General features: G+C 53.2%; 1 protein-coding gene across 4 annotated transcripts in view; it reads left to right on the top strand.

Moving 5' to 3' along the window:
- The window catches only part of Tspan18 (tetraspanin 18), a 133334-nt gene that overhangs the window by 93943 nt on the left and 19925 nt on the right, over positions 1-19466 (top strand). For all 4 annotated transcript variants that reach the window (XM_040745897.1, XM_005064891.4, XM_040745898.1 and 1 more), the window contains one exon: positions 17836-17908. In XM_040745897.1, coding sequence (XP_040601831.1) covers positions 17846-17908 — 63 coding nt within the window. In that variant the 5' untranslated portion in view covers positions 17836-17845. The remainder of the gene's footprint in view (positions 1-17835; positions 17909-19466) is intronic.

Here is a 19466-nt window from a genome sequence, read left to right as displayed (position 1 = left end):
CTCCAACTGCACTTCTGGGTCCTTGATTGCAGTGGAGGCATTGTAAATGCCAGAACAGAGCCTGGCTTCCCCAAGAGGGACTATTTGGGGCCTAGAGCTGCGGTCAGCATGTTTGATGTCAGTTACTCTTTTCTTGCTGTGACAGAGTGCCCAACAGAAGCCACCTCCGGGAGGGAGGGTTTGGGGGATGTGGTCCATTGTGGTGGGAAGGTATGACTAGGGATTTGCAGCTCATCTGGTTCCATCTCAATAGACCGGGAAGTACGGGGCTCAAGCTGGAAGGGGTGTGGGATTTCCAACCTATGGATATTGTGACACAGTCTTGTCATCTACAAAGTTCATGCTGGAAAACCTTGGGCTGTAGGTTAGATACATCTGGGCTTGGAAACCTCAAGGCCTGCACTTCGCCTAACTCTTCTAACTGGTGACCAAGTATTCAAACGCATTAGCTGTGGGGACCTTTTACACCAGATAATAACACAGGTGAAGGGGAGCTGGCAGAGGAAGCCCCCAGTCCGGACCCTTCCTCACGACTTCAACCTCCTCTGGGCTCTTGAGTCCAGCTCTGTGAAGGGAATAGGATAGTGTGGAGGGATCCTGCAAGACCAGGCTCTTACAGGGGCAGGACCTCAGAGCTCATTCTGTGGGGACTCCAGTCACAGCAGGGAGGGAGGACATTGCAAAAGGTGGCCTGAGCCCGGTCCTCAGGGCACTAGCAGACGAGAGGGAGGGCAGAGCCCCCGAAGGCCAGGGTTAGGCAGGGATAAAAGGGGCAGCCAGGTGGAGTGCGGGGCCCTGCTTTATGGGGCTAGCAGCAAGCAGGCTTACACAATCTCTCTTCTACATGCAGCCACAGCTCAAGCTAATTTAGGTTAAATTGAGTTGGCTCAGGGCCCACTGGAAGCAGCTCTGGCCCCGACCCTGGGCCTGTGTGTGTTCAAATATCACATCAGCTCAGTCCAGCTTTGCACTGAGCTCCAGCTAGAAGGTCAGTCAGGTCCTACCCACCAATCCCTTCCCTTGGGTGGCTTTAAGCCTTTTCTTCACTTGACCCAGAACATGTAACTCCCTAGGAGAAAGGTCTGGGAGGATTTGTCCCTCTGAACGCCACTTCGCTGAAGGGATGTCCAGGTCATCTCTTTTGACTCTCTGAGAGGTGGTCACTGAGTCTCTGTTTACATACCTGTAGCAATGGGCAGCTCACTTCCAACCAAGAACGCCGAGTTCAGACTGTTTTGAAAGTCACTCCCTGCTTTTCACAGGCCTTGGGTTTGAATTCTGAACCTGCCACTTGCCGTATGCCTTAGCTGGGAACTTCCTCGTATCTGAAGTGGGCTTGGTAAATGTCACCCTCACCCATAATCGGGTACCTACTGTGTTAATGGATGCTGTTAGAGGAGTGACTCCTTCCCTACCCTGGCTGCAACTGACTCTGTGACAACCTACTAGATGTATATTATTTAACAGCAGCAGACATGTCACATGTTAGGCTGTGTGTCTTCAGCCCCACAGCAGCCTGGTGAGAAGTGCTCTCTTAGTATCCTCGTTGTGCAGGTTTAAAAAATCTGAAGCACAGAGAAGCAAAGTGACTTGCCTAAGGTACCACAGCCATCAGCTGCCCAGTAAGTTAATGGTACTCAGTTCATTATTCAAGTCATATTTACCAAGTGGAGTCTGACTGGCTTGGCTGGCCACCTGACCCTGCCCTCCAGAGAGTCAATCTTGTAGAAGAGACAGAGCTGTGAGGAAGTTTCCTGGAGGAATTTTCTCATGTGGGATTGGAAACAAAAGGGGAGGTGGGCTTGGATATGGGCTAAGGTAGGAAGGTACGTGGTTGGGGTTCTTGAAGGATGGCGAGCTGATGGCATTGCAGACCTGTGGCAGTGTGAGGCTCCACACGGCCTAGAGACCCCAGAGCCTCATGTGTGGCAGCTTGGAGGGTTCGGGTTGGCCCAGGATTTTGGCAGGAGTCTTTGCAGTACCTAAAGAACCCAGGAGCCCTGATCACACTCTGACTGCCCAGAGATCTCTGAAAGTCCCTGGGTCCTGGGCACCGTCATCAGGGACACATGACAATGGCAGGGTGTCAAGGCAGCCCAGGATCCCGTGTCCCTGCTGGTGTGTCTGGGGAAAGGACATATGTAAACTCAGGGTGACCTAGTTACTCCCCTATTGATGTGATAAACACCATGACCAAGGCAATGTATAAAAGACAGAGTTTAATTGGGCTTCTGGTTTCCGAGGGTCAGAGTCCATGATGGCAAAGGCATGACAAGCAGGAACCACTGAGAGCTCAAAATTGCGATCAGGAAGCAGAGACTGTACTGGGTGGCAATGGGAGACTTTTGAAGTCTCAAGGCATGCCTCCACACCTGCAAATCCTTCTCAAACAGTTCCACCAACTGGGAAGTAAATATTCAAACATATGAGCCTTTCTCATTCAAACCACTACAGGGGATGAGCCCTTGGCTGGGAGTTCAAACACTAGTGAGAGCGATGGGACCGGAAGTGGGTTTCAAGGCTCTGGAGGGAAATGGCCGTACAGAGGGACCCGGAAGCCCTTCTCTATTAGTTGATTTTTCTATTACTGGGATAAAACATCACGGCCACGACAGCTTATAGAAGGCCTTATCGTTCTCGAGGAATAGGAACTCATCACTGTCACTGCAGGGGAGTGTGGCAGCTGGCAAGCAGGACTCCTCAGAGCCGGGCTGTCCCAGCTTAGCGTTTTTGGGTCTAGTACATCCGCACTGTACTCACACTGTACTAGGCCAGCTGAGTCACGTCCTTGCGCCAGTCCTATGGCATGGGGATGGTGTTACTCATTGCACTGCTATACTCTGGAGCCCTGTGTGCAACCCGGAACACATGCCTGGCCTCCGGGATAGCTCCTTCACACCACCAGCCTCAGCTTCCTCAGCTGTGGAAGAGGTGAGCTGCCACAGTATGAGGCACACAGCATTGTCATTAGTATCCCTGGGCATGGGGCAGAAAGTGGCTTCTTTTTCTTTTTTCTTTTTTTGTTTGTTTTCTCCCTTTTTTTGTTTGTTTATTTTGTTTTTAGAGACAGGACTTCTCTGTGTAGCTTTGGAGCCTGCCTTGAAACTCAGGCTGGCCTTGAACTCACAGAAATCTGCCTGCCTATGACTCCAGAGTGCCGGAGTTAAAGGCGTGTGCCACCAGCGCCCGGCTGGAGTGTGGTTTCTACGAGCACAGGCCACTCTGGCCTCCTAGCAGCCCCTGGTCTTTATGCCTTTGCCTCTGAGTGACATACTCCTTCTGTCTGTCAGGGCCTCTGGCCAGGAGCTGTTCTGCGAGCTTGGTTGCACTGCATTCCTCTCAATATGTGACAATGTGTGCTGACCCCAGGGCAGACGAGCAAACAAGGACATAGAAGGCAGGGGTGACACTGGGTCACGCAGCACCATCTTAGGCCAAGCCTGTCTGGAGGACAAGGTTTAACATTGGCCTCCTTCTGGGAGCATCAGAGGCAGAACAGAAGCTGGTGAGGTAGGACTAGCTGGAGGAGAAATGTCAGAAGCTGGTGAGGTAGGACTAGCTGGAGGAGAAATGTCTGCTTGGTATCTCAGCATGGGTGCATTGTTGCTTTGGTTCTGGTGAGAGCAGCAATTGCTGTCCACAGACAGCTGGGGGTTGGATGGAGGCTGGGGAGATTGAGGCTGGTTCCACCCAAGCCAACTCCATGACTCCTGGGAAGGTACTCAACCCTCAGCCACAGGAGACCCACTGGGTGTAGCTCTTCCCTTCTAGCGGCCTTTTCTCTGGAAACTCCCCAAAGACGGCAGGGTCCCCTGGCTCAGTAAGATCTGCTGCAGCCGCCCACAGTCACCAGAAGATGCAGGAGAGAATCAGACCTTGGGATCCAGTCCCCACCCCCACTGCTGTGACCCTAAGGCCTGGGAAGCAGATGCTCACCTCCCTCACAGACTCAGGCTCAGGTGCTTGCTCTCCAGCCTGTGCCTCCGCTCTCCTCCTGTGAAGTGGGCACTGTGACACCGCCTCCCGTGTGCCCTGGGAGGGGTGCTGTGCTTCTGTGCTGCTCAAGGCTCTACAGTGTGATGCTCTCAGACAGGAAAATGAGGCCCCGAGTGAGAAGAATCTGCAGAGTCGGCCGCTGGAAGAGGAGTTGAGATCCAGGCCTGGGCCCAGTAGACCTGAGTGACTGGGCTTCAGGGGCACCACCGCTCTAGAAGGATTCTGCCTGAATGCTCACACCCCGTCTAGAGCCCCCCAGAGGAAGGCGGAGCCCAGGCTTCCTTCCCCCACTGATGAGGCAATGGGTCACGCAGCTATCTGCAGGTGTCACCGTGATCTATATCGCTGGAGACTGGGAGAACACCCTGGCTCATTCCTGGGAGGGAGAACAAAGAGCGTCCGTGTTTGTCTTCAGAGACTCTGGGAGGGCCAGATGGAGGGTGGGAGGGTTGGAGGGAATCAAGCAGCAAGGCCCCAACCTCTATGCTGTGAGTCACCTATGTGGGCCACCTTTGCCACCCATGACCTTGCTGTGTAGCCTTGGGGTCTGTGATGCTCACTCTCTCATCTTCTCTGTCTCTAAATTGTGGGCAAGAACTGAGCAAAAGGGAAAAAGGGACTTCTGCCTGCACTGGAGAAATCGGGGAAGGCTTCATGGCAGAAGAAGCATTTTAAGTGGGCCTTGCAGAGTCAGCAGGAGTTCTCTGGGTTGACAAAGGGGCTCAGGTATTCTAGGCCCAACCACAGGATCAGAGCACGGGGGTTAATGGACAATGATTTAATTTCATGAAGTATATATATGATCCTTGTTTTAAAAATAGAAATAAATGTAATATAAAGAATAGAATTGAAATCCTCAGGAGTTAGCTAATACTGGGCATGGTTTTGAATGTGAGTAAGAAGGGCCTCTGGTGTAAGGTCTCTCTAGATTCCAGGCAGAAAAGTGTGAGCAGTGAGCCGTCTCTTGGAAGCAGAGCTGTGCCTGTGGACAGACAGATTTGCTGGTTTGGGGCCTGAGGGCAACAGGGACACTGGGTGAACCCACAGGAGAGCACCGGCCCTGGAGGATGAGAGGGGAGTCTTGACTCCTAGGGGAGGGGCTTTGAGTACATACATGTCTTGTGGGGTGAGCCCTTGGCCAAGTAGCTGGGGGTCCCAAAATGGCTTAGCTGTGGTTTCTGAAGACTGTCTCTGGGCGGTAGCATCTGGAAAAGGACCTGATGGCACTGAAGTCACAATGAGACCATGCCAGGTCTTTACGTGTCTTCAAGATTTGGGACCTCTAACAGTCACGACCTAGAGTGGGGAGTCATGGGGGGCAGAGCCAGCAATGGCATTGCTGTCATGCAGTGAGAGGTTCTCTGTCCTTCTGGGGGCGGAGCCACAGGCCGTGGGCTGTGGGACCTCAGGGCCCTCTCCTCTGGCTCATGGTGTCTCTCACTCTCCCACCCCCACAGCCCTTTTCCCGTGGGACCCAGGCTCACTATCCGAGTGAAACAGCTAGAGCAGCCTGGACACCTTGAACCTCTGTCACACTGTCCCCTGGACAATGTCAGCATCTAGAATCTAGGTGAGGAGGAGTAGAGAGTACAAGAAACCTGTGGTCACCAGGAGGTCACCTCACCTGCTAGAACAAGAAGGGCAGATTGGTCTTAAACAGTCTGGTCTCTACAGTTAGGAGATAACAGGAACTCTAGTCTCTCCTAATTAGTGCTAATGGGGGCCACTGCATCAGGCCTCAGATTAGGTGGCTCTGGTTGCATTTGAGTGGACCCGTGTGGTTATCTTGACCATCACAGGCAGGGGCTCCACCCTATGCCCAGCGTCTACTGAGAAAAGGTACACAGGTACAAATGCCCACTAGCCATAGTGTCCCCTGGGCTCCCACTTGTGTGTGTGTGTGTGCGTGCACACACACACACACACACACACACACACAGAGGGAGAGGGAGAGAGAGAGACAGACAGACAGACAGACAGACAGAGACAGACAGACAGAGAGAGAGAGATGTATGCGCATGTACTCTCTCACACACAGCAGTTCAATGGACTACTAGTCTTTCTAGATTCTGACCTAGTTTTGCAAAGCAGACCCCCAAACCTAAGCCACGCTCCAGCCCTTTCAGCATCCCCCACAAGATCCAGTCATGGTCCCCACAGGAGCAGTGACATGGTAGTGGAGCTGACTGTCTACACAAGGTGATCACGCTCCCTCTGCCTGTTGCAGCAGGAGGAGGCCGGGTGATGATGCCCAGTGTCCCGCACTCTGTGTTCACTGCCCTCTGTGTCTGTGGTCATCCTCAGGGAGAGAGATGGGGAGGAGGCATGAGCCTGACTTCTGCTGGGCAGCTGAGGAGGCTGTGCAGATTCAGTGCTTTGTAAGCAGGGTCTTGCTCCCCCACAGGCCTGGGAAGCTCCTCCCAGGGCTCAGGGATTAGCACTGGGCTTCCCAAAACACCCTGGCACTTTCCAGATCTGGAAGCAGCAGCCCAACTTTGACATTAAACAACGGTGGATTATGAGATAAAGTGAGAAAAAAAGTTCTCAGGAATGTGTGAGGTAAGAGGCAATTCAGAGGCAGCTCTCACTCTCACTTCTGGGCAGGGTCCTCAAAGTCGCAGAAATGTGGGGTGAAGGCACTGAGGGCTCTGAGGAGGGACAGTTTGGGATATCCAGGGTCGTAAGATCAAAAGTTCCATTCCGTGCTGTGTGACGTTGGACAAGCCTGTCTACCTCCCAGATTCTCGGGTCTCTCAATAGAGTAAAGCAGATGAGTTTTGTTAAATACCACAGCTGGCTTAGCCTCTGACTGTGTAGCTAACCTGGAACTTACGGCCTTCCTGCCTTGTTCTCCCAAGTGCTGGGACTGCAGGGAATGTGTCAAGTCTGAACCTGGGACCACTTCTTGTTATTGGGCCTCACAGTTTGTGCAGCTGGCCCCGTGTCTCCCAGGAGGATTTAGCCAGAGCTGAAGAGGCCCAGGCCTAGGTTCCTTTCCTTCCCTCCTCATCTCTTCTTCTTCCTTTTCCCGGCATCCACTGGGTGCCCCTCCCTCTGCAGCAGACGTCACACTCAAGGCCGGAATTCTGCGCTGGTCAAACAGATGAGGTCTCTGTTTCCTCGGAGATTTATAACATCCCTCTCTGAAGTAAATGGACAGCCACCTAGTGGGGGCAGGACGGAAAAGGAAGGGCCCTTGCTTGGGCAAACATGTGTATTACACAGCAGAAAGAGTCTCAGAATGCCGGAGCCAAGGAGAGAAGGGCCTGAGGGGTAGGCCACAGGCCACACGTAGGTTCTTCATTCACCAGTCATTCCTGCAGTACACAAGCACCAGGGTCCTCTGCTGTCTCTGGAGTCATCTTATGGGGCTCATCCATGAAATGACTTGGCCAAGTTCACACAGCACCCACAGGCAGAGCCGGACCCACTGGGGATGCCTGCTTTGAAGCCTGCTCCTCACCCCAGGCACCCAGCAAATGTGCAGCAGTGTTCCTGCGGTCCCTGGGAACTGCACAGGGCCTGGGGAGTCTTCCTGTCCCCTAATTGCCAGGCAGAGTGAGGAAATGAAACATCTTTCACATCCTTCCTCTCCCAGTGAGAAGTCTCCCAGGCCTCCTGATCTCAGCAGGGTCCTGCTCTCCTCAGGCCACCTCACTAAGTGGCTTTGCACAGTGATGCCCACATGCAGAGCCTCTAAATGAAAGGCAGCTGCCTCCCTCTGGGGGTCACAGCCCAAGGGCAAGGCTAGGGGACTGATGTCCAGGCCCCACACGAGGCTTCAGTAAGAGATGTGGTCCAGCTGAGTTGGTAAGAGGCATCCATCTGGCCAGGAAGAGGTTGGTGTGTGTGTGTGTGTGTGTGTGTGTGTGTGTGTGTGTGTGTGTGTGTACACCCATACGATTTGCATTCACACACATGTTCATTTAGAAGAGAGAAGGCATACCAACAGGGACTAAGAGATAAAAGTCAGATGGAGGGTCAGAGACAGAGCCTGCCACCAGGGATCCAAGGCATGAAGGGTAGAGCTTGGCAAAGCCCCAGAGGTAGCTGGCTGGCCTTGGAGTCTAAACTTGGCTGGGGGCGGGTCCCTTACATCCTTAGGAATTTTTAGGAAGTTCCTATTTTTCCTGATTGGAGCATGGCATGGTGCTCTCATTGGTACCTGGCAGGGGCTTACAAGGGACGCACTCCTGGAAACCACACTCTTGCTGTTATGTGAGCATGTAAGCATGTGTGTGACCTTCCCTAGCCAGCTAAGATGTGAAAGATGCACATGCTCACACACCTACACACACACACACACACACTCACACACACACACACACACACACACACACACACCGTGTGGCCCTGTATGTGGTATAGGCAGTGCCAAGTTCAACATTCACAGCAGATTGTCTTCTCTCTGCTCTAATGAAACTAACTCTTAACCCCTGACCCTGCTAAGAACCTGGGTTTGGGCCAGCCTTACATTTTAAGAGATGAGGCCTGTTAACTGCATGTGCAGACCACAGGCCCATCTTCACAATGACCATTCTAAGGCCTGCTGGCCCTGTAGGATGGCCTTGGGGACCTGAGACCTCAGGGTGTGGCCCAGCATCGTGGGCTAAAGTTCTGCTTCCTAAGGAGTCGGGATAACAGCTAACTTCTGGAGGACTCCCCTGCTTCCTCCTGTGGGGACACTATGGACATCCTGACAACATGTGGGACTGCAGGAGCATTTGCGCTCAGAACAGCTGAGGTAATACAAGGTGATGAGTGGGGAGAAGGTCCCACTGGGATGCCTATCGCCCTTGGTCATTGTTCTAGCCTCATTTCAGTTTCTATAGAAAACAATCCCCCCAAAAGCATCTTAAGGAAGAAAGGTTTATTTAGCTTACAATTCCAGGTGACAGTCCACCACTGCAGAGCCCACAGAGGCAAAGTGCTTGAAACAGCTTGTCGAATGCATCCGCAGGAGAAGCAAGGAAAAGCAATGCACCCATGCTGCTGACTGCTTCTCCCCAGCTGGCTTCTTCACTCTTACACGACTCAGGGTCCAGCCTGGGGAATGATACCACCCACAGTAGACTGGGTCTTTCTACATCCACCAGCAATCAAGGCAATTCTTCAGTTAAGGCTCTCTTCCCTTATAGATTATAGTCCCTAGGCTGCCACCACATCCGTGTTGTTTGAGGTAGACTTTCCAGTTTTGGACAGTCCCATGCCATGCCCTGACAGCTTTGAGAAACCACACTGTCCCAGCCCAGGTGCCAGATGGAGCCAGACTGTCTGGATTCAAATGTTGACCCAAGAGCTGTGCTACTCCAGGCACATCACTTCCCGTCTCTGATCTGTAAGACAGGCATAATAATTACACCTACTTCGTGGGTCGTCACAGGAATTAAGGGAGTTTCTAGATGCAGTGTTGGGCCCAGCGCTTAGTAAGCATGTGTGTCACCTCTTCTCAACCTTGGCATCACCATTATTGCCTCAATCTCCTTTCCAACGCTCATGTTTAACCCTCTGGTTCAAGCTGGGTCCCTCATTGTTCCTAAATTAGGAGATGACTGATACAGCCCCCAACTTCTGCTCAGTCTTTCTCTGAAGCTAAACTACCCTAGAGCCAGGTCCACGCCGCTTTACCCCAACTCTCTTCTCTGGCAGGGCTGACGGATAGCCGCAGAGCCCCCAAGTATGTCTTGCCAGCGAGAGAAGTCGTCACTTCCCAAGTTTGGCCCCACCTCTCTACAACCCCTTCAAGTCCCTCCTTGTCCACTCCCTTAGCCCCTCCCACCTGCCAGCACCAGCCGATAGGAGGAGCCAGGTGGAGGTCTCTGTGGGTTCTCTAGATGCACAGACTAAGAAGCCAAGAAAATGATGGCAATGATGACAGTCTCTGTCTCAGAGCCACACTTGTCCATTTGAAAATGGGAAGCACCAAACTTCTGGAGAGCTCAGGGATGAGTGGTGCTCAAATAATCCAAATCTGGGTAACTCAGAAATCCGTACTGCTTCTGGTCCTAGGCGTGTTGGGTAAAAGCCAGGATGAAGCAGGAGACCCTGCTAGAGCGCTTCCCAGAGGGCCAGCATCTTCCATGCCTAGGAGCCTCCGAGTGTCGTGGGAATGGTGACCAGTCTCCTGGCAAGGCTGCGTGTCTAAGTCCCTGTCTGTTTCCTGCCCACCCTCCCTCACCCATTTACCTCACACATCCTTCTGTTGGCTCCAGGGAACAGCTAAGCTGCTGCTTTTAATTTTTAAATTTTATTTTATTAATTATTATGTGGGGGCGCGTGTTCCATAACCATCATGGAGTCACAATGCTGGAGTCACTTCTCTCCACCCTTACATAGGTTTCAGGAATCTGACTGTGTCGTTAGACTTACTTCATCCGGTTACAGTCGCCTTTACCCACTGAGCGGTCACACCAGCCCCCGGGGGAAGAAAGAAAAGAGGGCCTGCCTCCCTCCCTGCCCCCTTCCACTGCTTCGTCTCCCCAAGGGCCTTCCTGGGTCTCCGCTTCCTGGGTCTCAGCTTCCTGGGTCTCGGTGGGGCCACAGCTCCTCTCTTTTTTCCCAGTCTGTCTCCTCCATCATTCGAGCCAGACACACGCACAGGTCTCTGCCACCCCTCCGTGGGCCACGTGAGTAGAATGGATTGTAGCTGCCCTTGAGACCCCCTCCCCCCCCCAGCTGTGGCTCTGAGGAGCTGGTGAGGGAAGGAAGGGGCCCAGAATTGCTGTCTCTGCACCAAGAACACATCTGCTGCCTCTGGGGAGATTCAACCCCAGGCCCGTGTCTGAGTCTCCCAGCAGTTCAGGCAAGAGGAGAGGAACTCACTGCAGAGAGCGGCAGGTGGCATTAATGGGTACGGGGCCGGGGGGGGCAGGGGGCAGGGGTTGAAGGAACTGCGACATCATATTGGCAGGGAAAATGAAGGCCAAGTACCTGGGCCAAAGCAAACGATTCCAAGTGCAGCTGTGTCTTCTCAGCCTGGCTCCTTAGCCTCTCTGGACCCTTCTCCCCATAAAATAGCCACTCACCTTTGCCTCCCTGGGTGTTGTGAGAATCAGGTGAGGTCATGAAATAAGGGGCTCCAGGGGCTATCAGGCAAAAGCATTGGTGCAGAGTTGGGCTGTATGTACCGCAGGTGTGAATTTGGTTAGGTACCAGAAAAAATTCCCCACCTGAAGAGACACAAGAGTGAGAGACACAAGACTGTCTGTCCTCTCTGAAGATCTTTAAGACCCATTGTCTGTGTAGAGACAGTGCTAATTCAGGCCTCAGTTTCCCTGTCTGAGAAAGGGAGTTGCAATGGCTACCCCATAGGGCTGCTGTTGGTCAGTGGGCTGGGACCCGAGGTCTGTGCGCATGCCTCCTGTTAGGTGCTGTGAATGACTGACAGGCACCATGTTCCTGACATGGTTCCTGACAGGCAGCCTGGGTAGAGAGAGCACTGGCTCAGGAGCCACACAGGCTTGCAGCCTGCCACTTAGCAGCTGTGTGGCTTTGGGCAGGTTACTACACTTTTCTGGTCAGCCAGGGATGATGATAAATCTACTTCATGGGGCTATGGGGAGATCAGACGGGACAATGCCAGAAATTACCGGAAAATGCAGTTTCCTTTTCCACCTGCAAGTGGGGAATTCCTTCAAGACACCCCGCAGCCCACCCCGCCACATCCTCTCAACCGGCATGTTCCTTGTCTCTTCCTGCACCTGACATGTCACCTGTTTGAGCCTGTCAGACACTTAGTCACAGCAATGATGCCCAGGAGCCTTCCCACATTTTCCTGCAGGGGTTGAAGGACAGCTCCATTAGGAATTCCCAGGGTCCCCTACTGCCCTCCCTCCCACTCAGACCTGTGCCCCGGCCCTCCTAGTTCCCAGGCCCCCTTAATACCCATGAACCCATTCAACATCTCAGTCTTGGCTATGTGATGGGCCAGGTTGCCCTAGCAACAGCACTACGTATTTTGGGATGGATCGCTAAGCCTTTCAAAGGGTTTCTTTCCAACTCCAGGCTCTGAGGGACGAAGGGAGAGCAGATGAGGTTGAGACGCAGCCACCACGAGGCAGAGGGACCTGCTGAGCAAGGCCTGAGACCTGGGCTTCTGCGGCTGACCTAGAGCCCAGCACTTGGGACTACAGAGAGCTCAGCAGGCTGGCTGTGCTGGAGTCACCTCCCTGGAGGACTTAGCCTGGAGAAAAGAACTTTGTCTCAGTAGTTCCTCCAACCTCTGGTGTGTTGGGGCTAATGAGCCATGTCTCTATCTGAAACACAGGAGTGCCACCTCCCAATGCAGAGGACCCAGCGAGGACAGTGTGCCAAGTGCTTTTGGGAGTCAGCCCAAGGCGAAGTACATTCTGAGGAGGATGCAGGGTAGAGGGCAGAGCAGCAGGCTGTCAGAGCTCGGGGCCCTGAACACACGTGTGCCTTGTGAAATGAGGACTTGGAAACAGTCCCCGAGTTGCTGTCTTTGAGGACTGCCTGGTGGGAGGTGCCCCAGGAAGGGTCTGAATGTGACAGGGGGAGGGGGTGGCAGGGGCAGAGCCCCAAACCTGGCTGAGCTCACAAGCGTGATGGGGCCTCCCAGATGCTGCCTTGTCCCCTGGCCCTGGGACATCCACGGCTCACTGAGCACCCAGCAGGAAAGGCTGTCATCCTTCAGTTTCACTCCAGCCGCGCTCCCCTCAGGCCCCGCCCCTCTGGAGCCTAATTAGGATTTCACACCACCCCCTTCACTGTGTCTGCCCTGTGCCTTGGGCAGACTCCCCAGGATTTCAGGCCAATTGCTTGTTTATGAGCCCAGCCCGTCTGTCTTGGGAAGAGGCCCAGAGGCACGCCAGTGAGCGAACAGGCCCTCCCCACCCCCTTAGCCAGATCTTGATGGCCGAAACTGGTGCTGCTCTCTCTCACAAGTGCGTTGCACGTTAGTGTGGGTTTGAATGCCCCACTCAGCTGTATATCATTTTTTTCAGTTCTGGGACCTTCTAGCCACTCGTGGGCTTTGTGGCTTCATCCAGCCCAGGGTAGTGATAAGACCATGCTCTTTGCTGAGCTTTTCAGGGATCAAATGAGCTTATAGGCCCTGGCATCATCATCATCAGCAGCTTCCATTTAAAACTGTCAGTCCCTTCCCTGTCCGCCCGTCCCCCTGCGCCCGACCTCCAGGGCCCCTCCAGACACACTGGGCTGAAGCGTTTTATTCTGTCTGGCCTGGCACGGCCAGGGCACTCAGAGGAGGTGGCTGTTAACACCACTGTCTGAGGATTGGTTATTGATCTTCACTAGACTTGAGTGGTGGTGGTGGTGGCAGCGAGTGTGAACACAGCCACTGGCCTCTATTGGACCAAGCCCAGGGTTGGCTGTAGTAGGTACTGGGAGAAGGTTGGCAGTGACCATGAGTAGTTGGAAATGAGTGTCTTCATGTTCCAGGTGAGGGGTGCAGGCTCCTCTGGGGGAGAGACGACTATCAGAGATACCTCCCCCCACCCCGCCCCACCCACACAGCTTGTTGGAGTAGCATGGAAATATTGGTTCCACTGGGACCCAGCAGTGGCTCCTCCCTGGGCCACAGCACCCTCTGCTGGCATGGATGTTTGCAGGCTAAGCTGGGCCTGGGTGTGCTTCCCCAGATGGGGGTCTCTGCAAAAGGAGTGATTTATGAACCCAGTTATTCTTACTCAGAGCACCCCTCCCAGCACTGTATCCCTGCAGATGGGCAGAGCTGCCATCTGGGGCCACGAGAGGGGCAAGATTAATAAAGCTGTCTGGCCCAGGTGGGAGCCTGCTGAGGAAAGCCCCAGGGTGCTGCATAACCTCAACCCCATTCCTGCCCTCTCTAAGCCTTGGGCTCCCATCTGTCAGGGGATGGCAGGACCGGCTCCTGCCCTTCAGCCTCCAGCTGGCTCAAGGGAGGAAATGAGCATCTTTCCCAGGCTTTGTGCTTGGCTACTTAGCTCAGGTCAGGGATCTTGGGGACCAAGGCATGGCTCCTCCTCTCCCAGGGCTCTCTCTGCCTCTGTGTCCCATGAACACTATTTTGCCGGAGCTCTGGTTTTCAGTTAAACGACCCGTGTCTGGATTAGAAATACATTACTAAGCAGGTCTACGAACTCAGGCAACTTGGTTTTATCTCTGAGCCTCAGTTTCCTTGCCTGTAAGAGGACCCACCTCCTAGATAAAGGTTTAATGAGAACACAGGAGAAGGCTGAACAGAGCCGGGTGCTTGATAAACACTATCTTATAGTTACTATTAATTGGCACAGTATTGAAACAATCAATTTGAATGTGGGGCCACTTAGGACTAAGCCATTTGTACCCATGCTGACCAAGTACGGCATCCATGGTGCTCCCCACACCCTGCTTCACTCATAACCAGTGATTCGAGTCAGATACTGTTTACTGACTCCTGATGTGTTATGACACTGAGAACCACAGTGCCTCGGCCTTCAAGTCTTCTCTCTCCTCTGGCACTATTGATTCTTTCGGCCACCTTTGGTTGCAAAACAAATCATGACAGTTTGATTATCTCAAGTGACTATCCCAAGGTCTCAAGGGACTTGATAAGGTAGGGGATATCCCAGGCTCTGAAGCAGCAGTAAGGAAATGAATGGAGCCGTATATTCTAGGCAGACAGGAGCCTGACTGTGGGACAGGCTCTCCCGGAAGACAGACAGGAAGAGGGGTGTGGCAGGAGTGGGGCTCAGCCTCAAAGACGGGGAGCCCTGTGTGCCAGCAGACAGCATGCATATGGCGGATGATCCTTGGTGAGGAGATAAGTGATGCTGGCCACCCACTCCTCCTAGACACTGGATTGGCTCCTATGCAACCTATATTCTTACCCGCAGCAGCTGTATTCAGAGGAAAATGATGCATGACAGAATTAAGACCATGGCCTGGGTTGGTAGCCAAGTGTGATGGTGCTGAACCAGGGCTGGGATTGGGCAGGGGAAGAGGAAGGCTTGGGAAACCATGACCAGTCCTGCTCCCCTAAGCCCCATGGCCAAGCATGGATTAGCTGCAGAATCACACCTCTCGAATGACCCCAGAGATGTGACAAGTCAGGTGGCTTCATCTTGTTCAGTGAAGTATCCCTGTATGAAGATTTTGGTCTTGTCGGACCTGGGTTCCCTCTCCTCTGCCCTTCCTAGAGTTCTTCCCCTTTTTAGCTAAGTCCTGCCAAGGCAGAGTATATAGATCCTCCCCTCCCGACAGAACCAATTTCTAGAGAATCCTCACCAGACAAACCAGATAAGATGGCAAGTGAATGGATGGATGGATGGATGGATGGATGGATGGATGGATGGATGGATGGATGGAGTAGATAGCTGGATGGAAGTTGAGTGGATGAGTGGATAGGTAGATAGATGGGTAGGTGGATGGATGGATGGGTAAGTAGATAGTTGGATGGTTAAGTAGAAGGAAGTATGAGTTGATTTCTGGGTGGATAGGTGGGTGGGTGGGTAGGTGGACGGATGGGTGGATAGGTGGGTGGGTAGATGAATGGAGTGGGTAGTTACATGGATGGATAGATGAACAGACAGACAGATAGACAGATGAATCAGTGAATCAGTGCATTAGTAAAAGAAGGAACGGTAGGAAGGAGAATCTATCACCCAGCATGTACTTAACTGGCCCCAAGTGGGCTTTCACGTGAGGGAGAGCATCTGAGCAGGTGTTTTGAAACCTTAAAATCCTTCCATCTCCCCTGGGAAGGATTCTCAACCCAAGCTCTGTCGGCAGAGTTCAGACCTTCTCCTGGGTCTGTTCTCTAACACAGCCTGTAAGCAGGTCTGGGCTGTAGAACTCCCCACACGTGTGATCAACACAAGCCTCCCCAGAGTAAGCCAGCTTCTTTGCCCTGCTGAGAGCTGGCTTTCCAGGGGAACCTTCTAACAAATCTTCATGCAGAACCAAGAAAGGCTCTCTGCATCAGGCTTCTCCCTGATGGCAGCCTGGTTGCCGGGAATGACTTGGTGCTATGGCCCTGTGACAGAGCTGTGATAAATGCCCAGGTGGCATCAGATGGGTGGCCACCCACGCCTGCCACCTCAGGACAGCATTGATAGGACCACAGCAGAAACCACATGAAGACACAGCTCCTGTGCCACCGGCAAGACGCTGGGGACCGCTGTGTAGGCAGGAGCTAACCAGCACAGCCTCACGTCTCGCCAGCTTTTCATTAGTGCCATAGGTCAGTCAGCAAGCCGCTGCCTGTGTGTACACCAGAAGCCCTGCATTCATTGTGCCCCAGTACCCAATATCTTGTAACGGTCAAGCCGCTGCCTGTGTGTACACCAGAAGCCCTGCATTCATTGTGCCCCAGTACCCAATATCTTGTAACGGTCAAGCCGCTGCCTGTGTGTACACCAGAAGCCCTGCATTCATTGTGCCCCAGTACCCAATATCTTGTAACGGTCAACTTGGCAAGCTGAGTTAGTGAGAGACACACCTGAGACCCCTCCGACTAGGAGATTTTGTCCTGCTGTCCCGTGGAGAGCTGCCCAGGTGACACATCTGCCCCCTGACATTGCTCGACTCCGATTCTGTCCAATCTGTATCATTTACTGCGTCCCTCCTTGATCACTCTGTCACCTGTCCCCTTCCCTCTCTCCCTTGCATACGGGTCTCTGTTTCTGAGTTGCGGACTCTGCCGTTTGGTCTTCTTGTTTTCTCTTTTCCACCACGCATTCATTCACTCATTGGTGAGGCTGTGTTAACTGATGTCACTGTGCTAGTCTGTCCTAGACACTGTAAGTGTCTCAGTGAACACTCTGGCCATGGCTCTTGGGGAAGCATGTCTCCCTGAGGCCCATGCATTCTTCTGAATAACCACCCAGCAGGTGGTGCCCGCAGGGTGCTGGGCTGCCCCAGGACGGCTGGCTGCATGTCATTGGCCACATTCGTAGTTCTCAACTCTTCAGGAAGAATGATGCCTATCAGTGATGCTCTAGTGGTGTAAGGGATCCCAGGCCAATCCTAAGTCAGCACTTGGCTGTGTCACACATGAGTACCTCTCAAGCCTCGAGTTTTTAGTCTGCTTGAAGCAGTAAGTTGTATGACATGCAGCTGTAAGCCTAGGACCTTCGGATTCTTGGGTGAGGGGCCTCTGGGCAACAGGTCCAGGCTGTCGCTGCTGTCTCCCTGGGTTGTCTTGTAAAAGAGCATGAGGAGGCAACTCCCAGCCTGCTCTCCACTGCACTTCCCCTGTCCTGCACCCCCAGTGAAAGAGTTGGGCTCACACCAGGTCAGGTTGGCCCTTGATGCTGGCCTGCTTCCATGCTTCCAGGCCAGGATTGAAGGGTATTATCTATGTAATGGCCTGCCTCTATCAAACATCCATCATTCCCCTGAGCAACCTGAAAACAGGGTTTCCTCCACAGGGGACTTGTCTGCTCCCAATCCAAGATACCGGCCCCTAAGCCTGCTGGAGATGGACTGAGTCCTGGGCTTTGGGGATGGGGGTGAGTGTTGGGAGTGAAGAATACTGAAGATAAGCAGGGTTTGCCTGGCCTCAGGGAACCCGTTTTGGGAACTGCTGACTACAGCCAGGCCTTCCAGTGAAAACCACTATCCGTTTAACTGTCCCCATCTCCCAACCTGTGTCTCTAGGGCAAGGTCCCTGGTGTTCAGGGAGTGTCTGGGCAAGAGGGAGGAAATAGCAGGAAGAATCCTTCAGCGAAGTTGAAGGGGGAACCCTGCAAGGTTTCAGCTTTTTAATCTCATGGGCAAATCTTTGCCCCTGAGAGAGGAATTGTTACTGGGTCTGCTGGGTGGGGCTGGGCTGGTCTACAACTGGAGGAATCTGTCAAGTGTCTCCAGGTGAAGAATTATGGGCCTTGTGTTTTCTAGGTGGAGCACCATGGAGGGCGACTGTCTGAGCTGCATGAAGTATCTGATGTTTGTTTTCAACTTCTTCGTATTTGTAAGTGCCCCTGGGTCTCCCCTGGGTGTTCCCTAGGTGTCCCCCTGGGTCTCTGGCCTCTGCTGGTGACAGGCCTAGCCTCCTCCCTAAAATGGCCCCAGGAAGTTGAGTAGCCAGAGGTGGCTGAGCCTGGCCAGTCGGCTTCCTGGGAGGCCTGGCATTGACTGCCTTACTCCTGAGTCCCCACTGCTACTCCCTTCAAGTAGACAATTCAGCCAGGTCCTGAGATGAGAGGGCCTCTGGCAAAGGATAGGCTAGCGGGACTAGGGAGATTGCGCATTTACAACCCAAATTCAGTCTCTAGAATCCACATAAAAAGCCAGAGTGATGACACACAATTGGGAGACATCCAGGGTCCTTGCCTACCTAGCACTGCCTCACAAACAGTATGGATGGCTCCTGGGGGAACAGCAACAGTATCAAGGGACAGAGCTGCCTGGGAGTGACTTATGGCCTACACACACACACACACACACACACACACACACACACACACACACACACACACACACACACACACACACACACACGTGAGCCTGCTAACCATCACCCCCAACACGATCAGGCAGTGACCTCAGAGCTGTTCAGGCCAGCCTTGTAGCCACCTGTCTAATTGGGAGCTTCTAGGAGGAGCCTGCCTTAGCACCAGGTTCTGCAGCTTGAAGCACATCTCATCACTCTGAACCTCAACATCTTCATCTCTCATGTTTTCTTTGTTTTATTTTTGTTTTCAAGACAGGGTTTCTCTGTGTAGCCCTGACTGTCCTGGGCCAGGCTGGTCTTGAACTCAAAAGGTCCACCTGCCTCTGCCTCCTGAGTGCTGGGATTAAAGGCGTGTGCCACCACCACCTGACTTACATCTTCATCTCTTAAAGACTCACCAAAGCAAATTTAGCAAGATAGATAACAGGGTGACTAGAACAAGCTTGTCCATCTCCCTCCAAACTATGGGCTGTGTATGAAGGGGCAGAGATGCCGGCATCCGGAAGCCTCTTCCATGCCAGCCCACCCAATTCCCTACCCAGGCTTGAGGCCCCTTCCAGTAACAGAGCCCCACTCCCCACTTCTTGGGTCTCGAAGGTCTTCTCTGGCCAACCCTACCCTCCAGCTCAGGTACCACCACTGGCCCCTTGGGACAGTCCTGAAGGAATAGTCCCTTTGCTGGCAGTGATAGGCTGTCTACATTTCTGCCTGTCCATTTTCACATCTTCATGTGTTTCCCTGACACCCACTTCCTGGACCTTGGAGCTAGGCAGTCTACAAAGTGGTTCTCCTAGCTGGGAACCCAGGCCTATTTTTCCCATGCCTGGACCCTCCTTGTCATCTCTCAGTAGATGGCTTTAACTCCAAAGCCACCCATAGAGATGAGAGGAGCAGATCTCACTGGAGGATTTGCAAGGAAACCGAGGCAAAAGTTAGGTGCAGCAACCAGCTCTGGCCTTTCCTGCAGCTGCCTTCTTCTCCTCCAGTCTCTCCTCCCACCCACCTGATGCACCAGCCAACGGCTTTCACCCAGCCTTCCAGCCCACAGCTTACAGACCTGCTGGGTCAGCCAGGG

This window comes from Mesocricetus auratus, unplaced genomic scaffold (genome assembly GCF_017639785.1).
Source record: "Mesocricetus auratus isolate SY011 unplaced genomic scaffold, BCM_Maur_2.0 Super-Scaffold_100004, whole genome shotgun sequence".
In the NCBI taxonomy this organism is placed as follows: Eukaryota; Metazoa; Chordata; class Mammalia; order Rodentia; family Cricetidae; genus Mesocricetus; species Mesocricetus auratus.
This window is presented reverse-complemented; position numbering and strand designations above follow the sequence as displayed.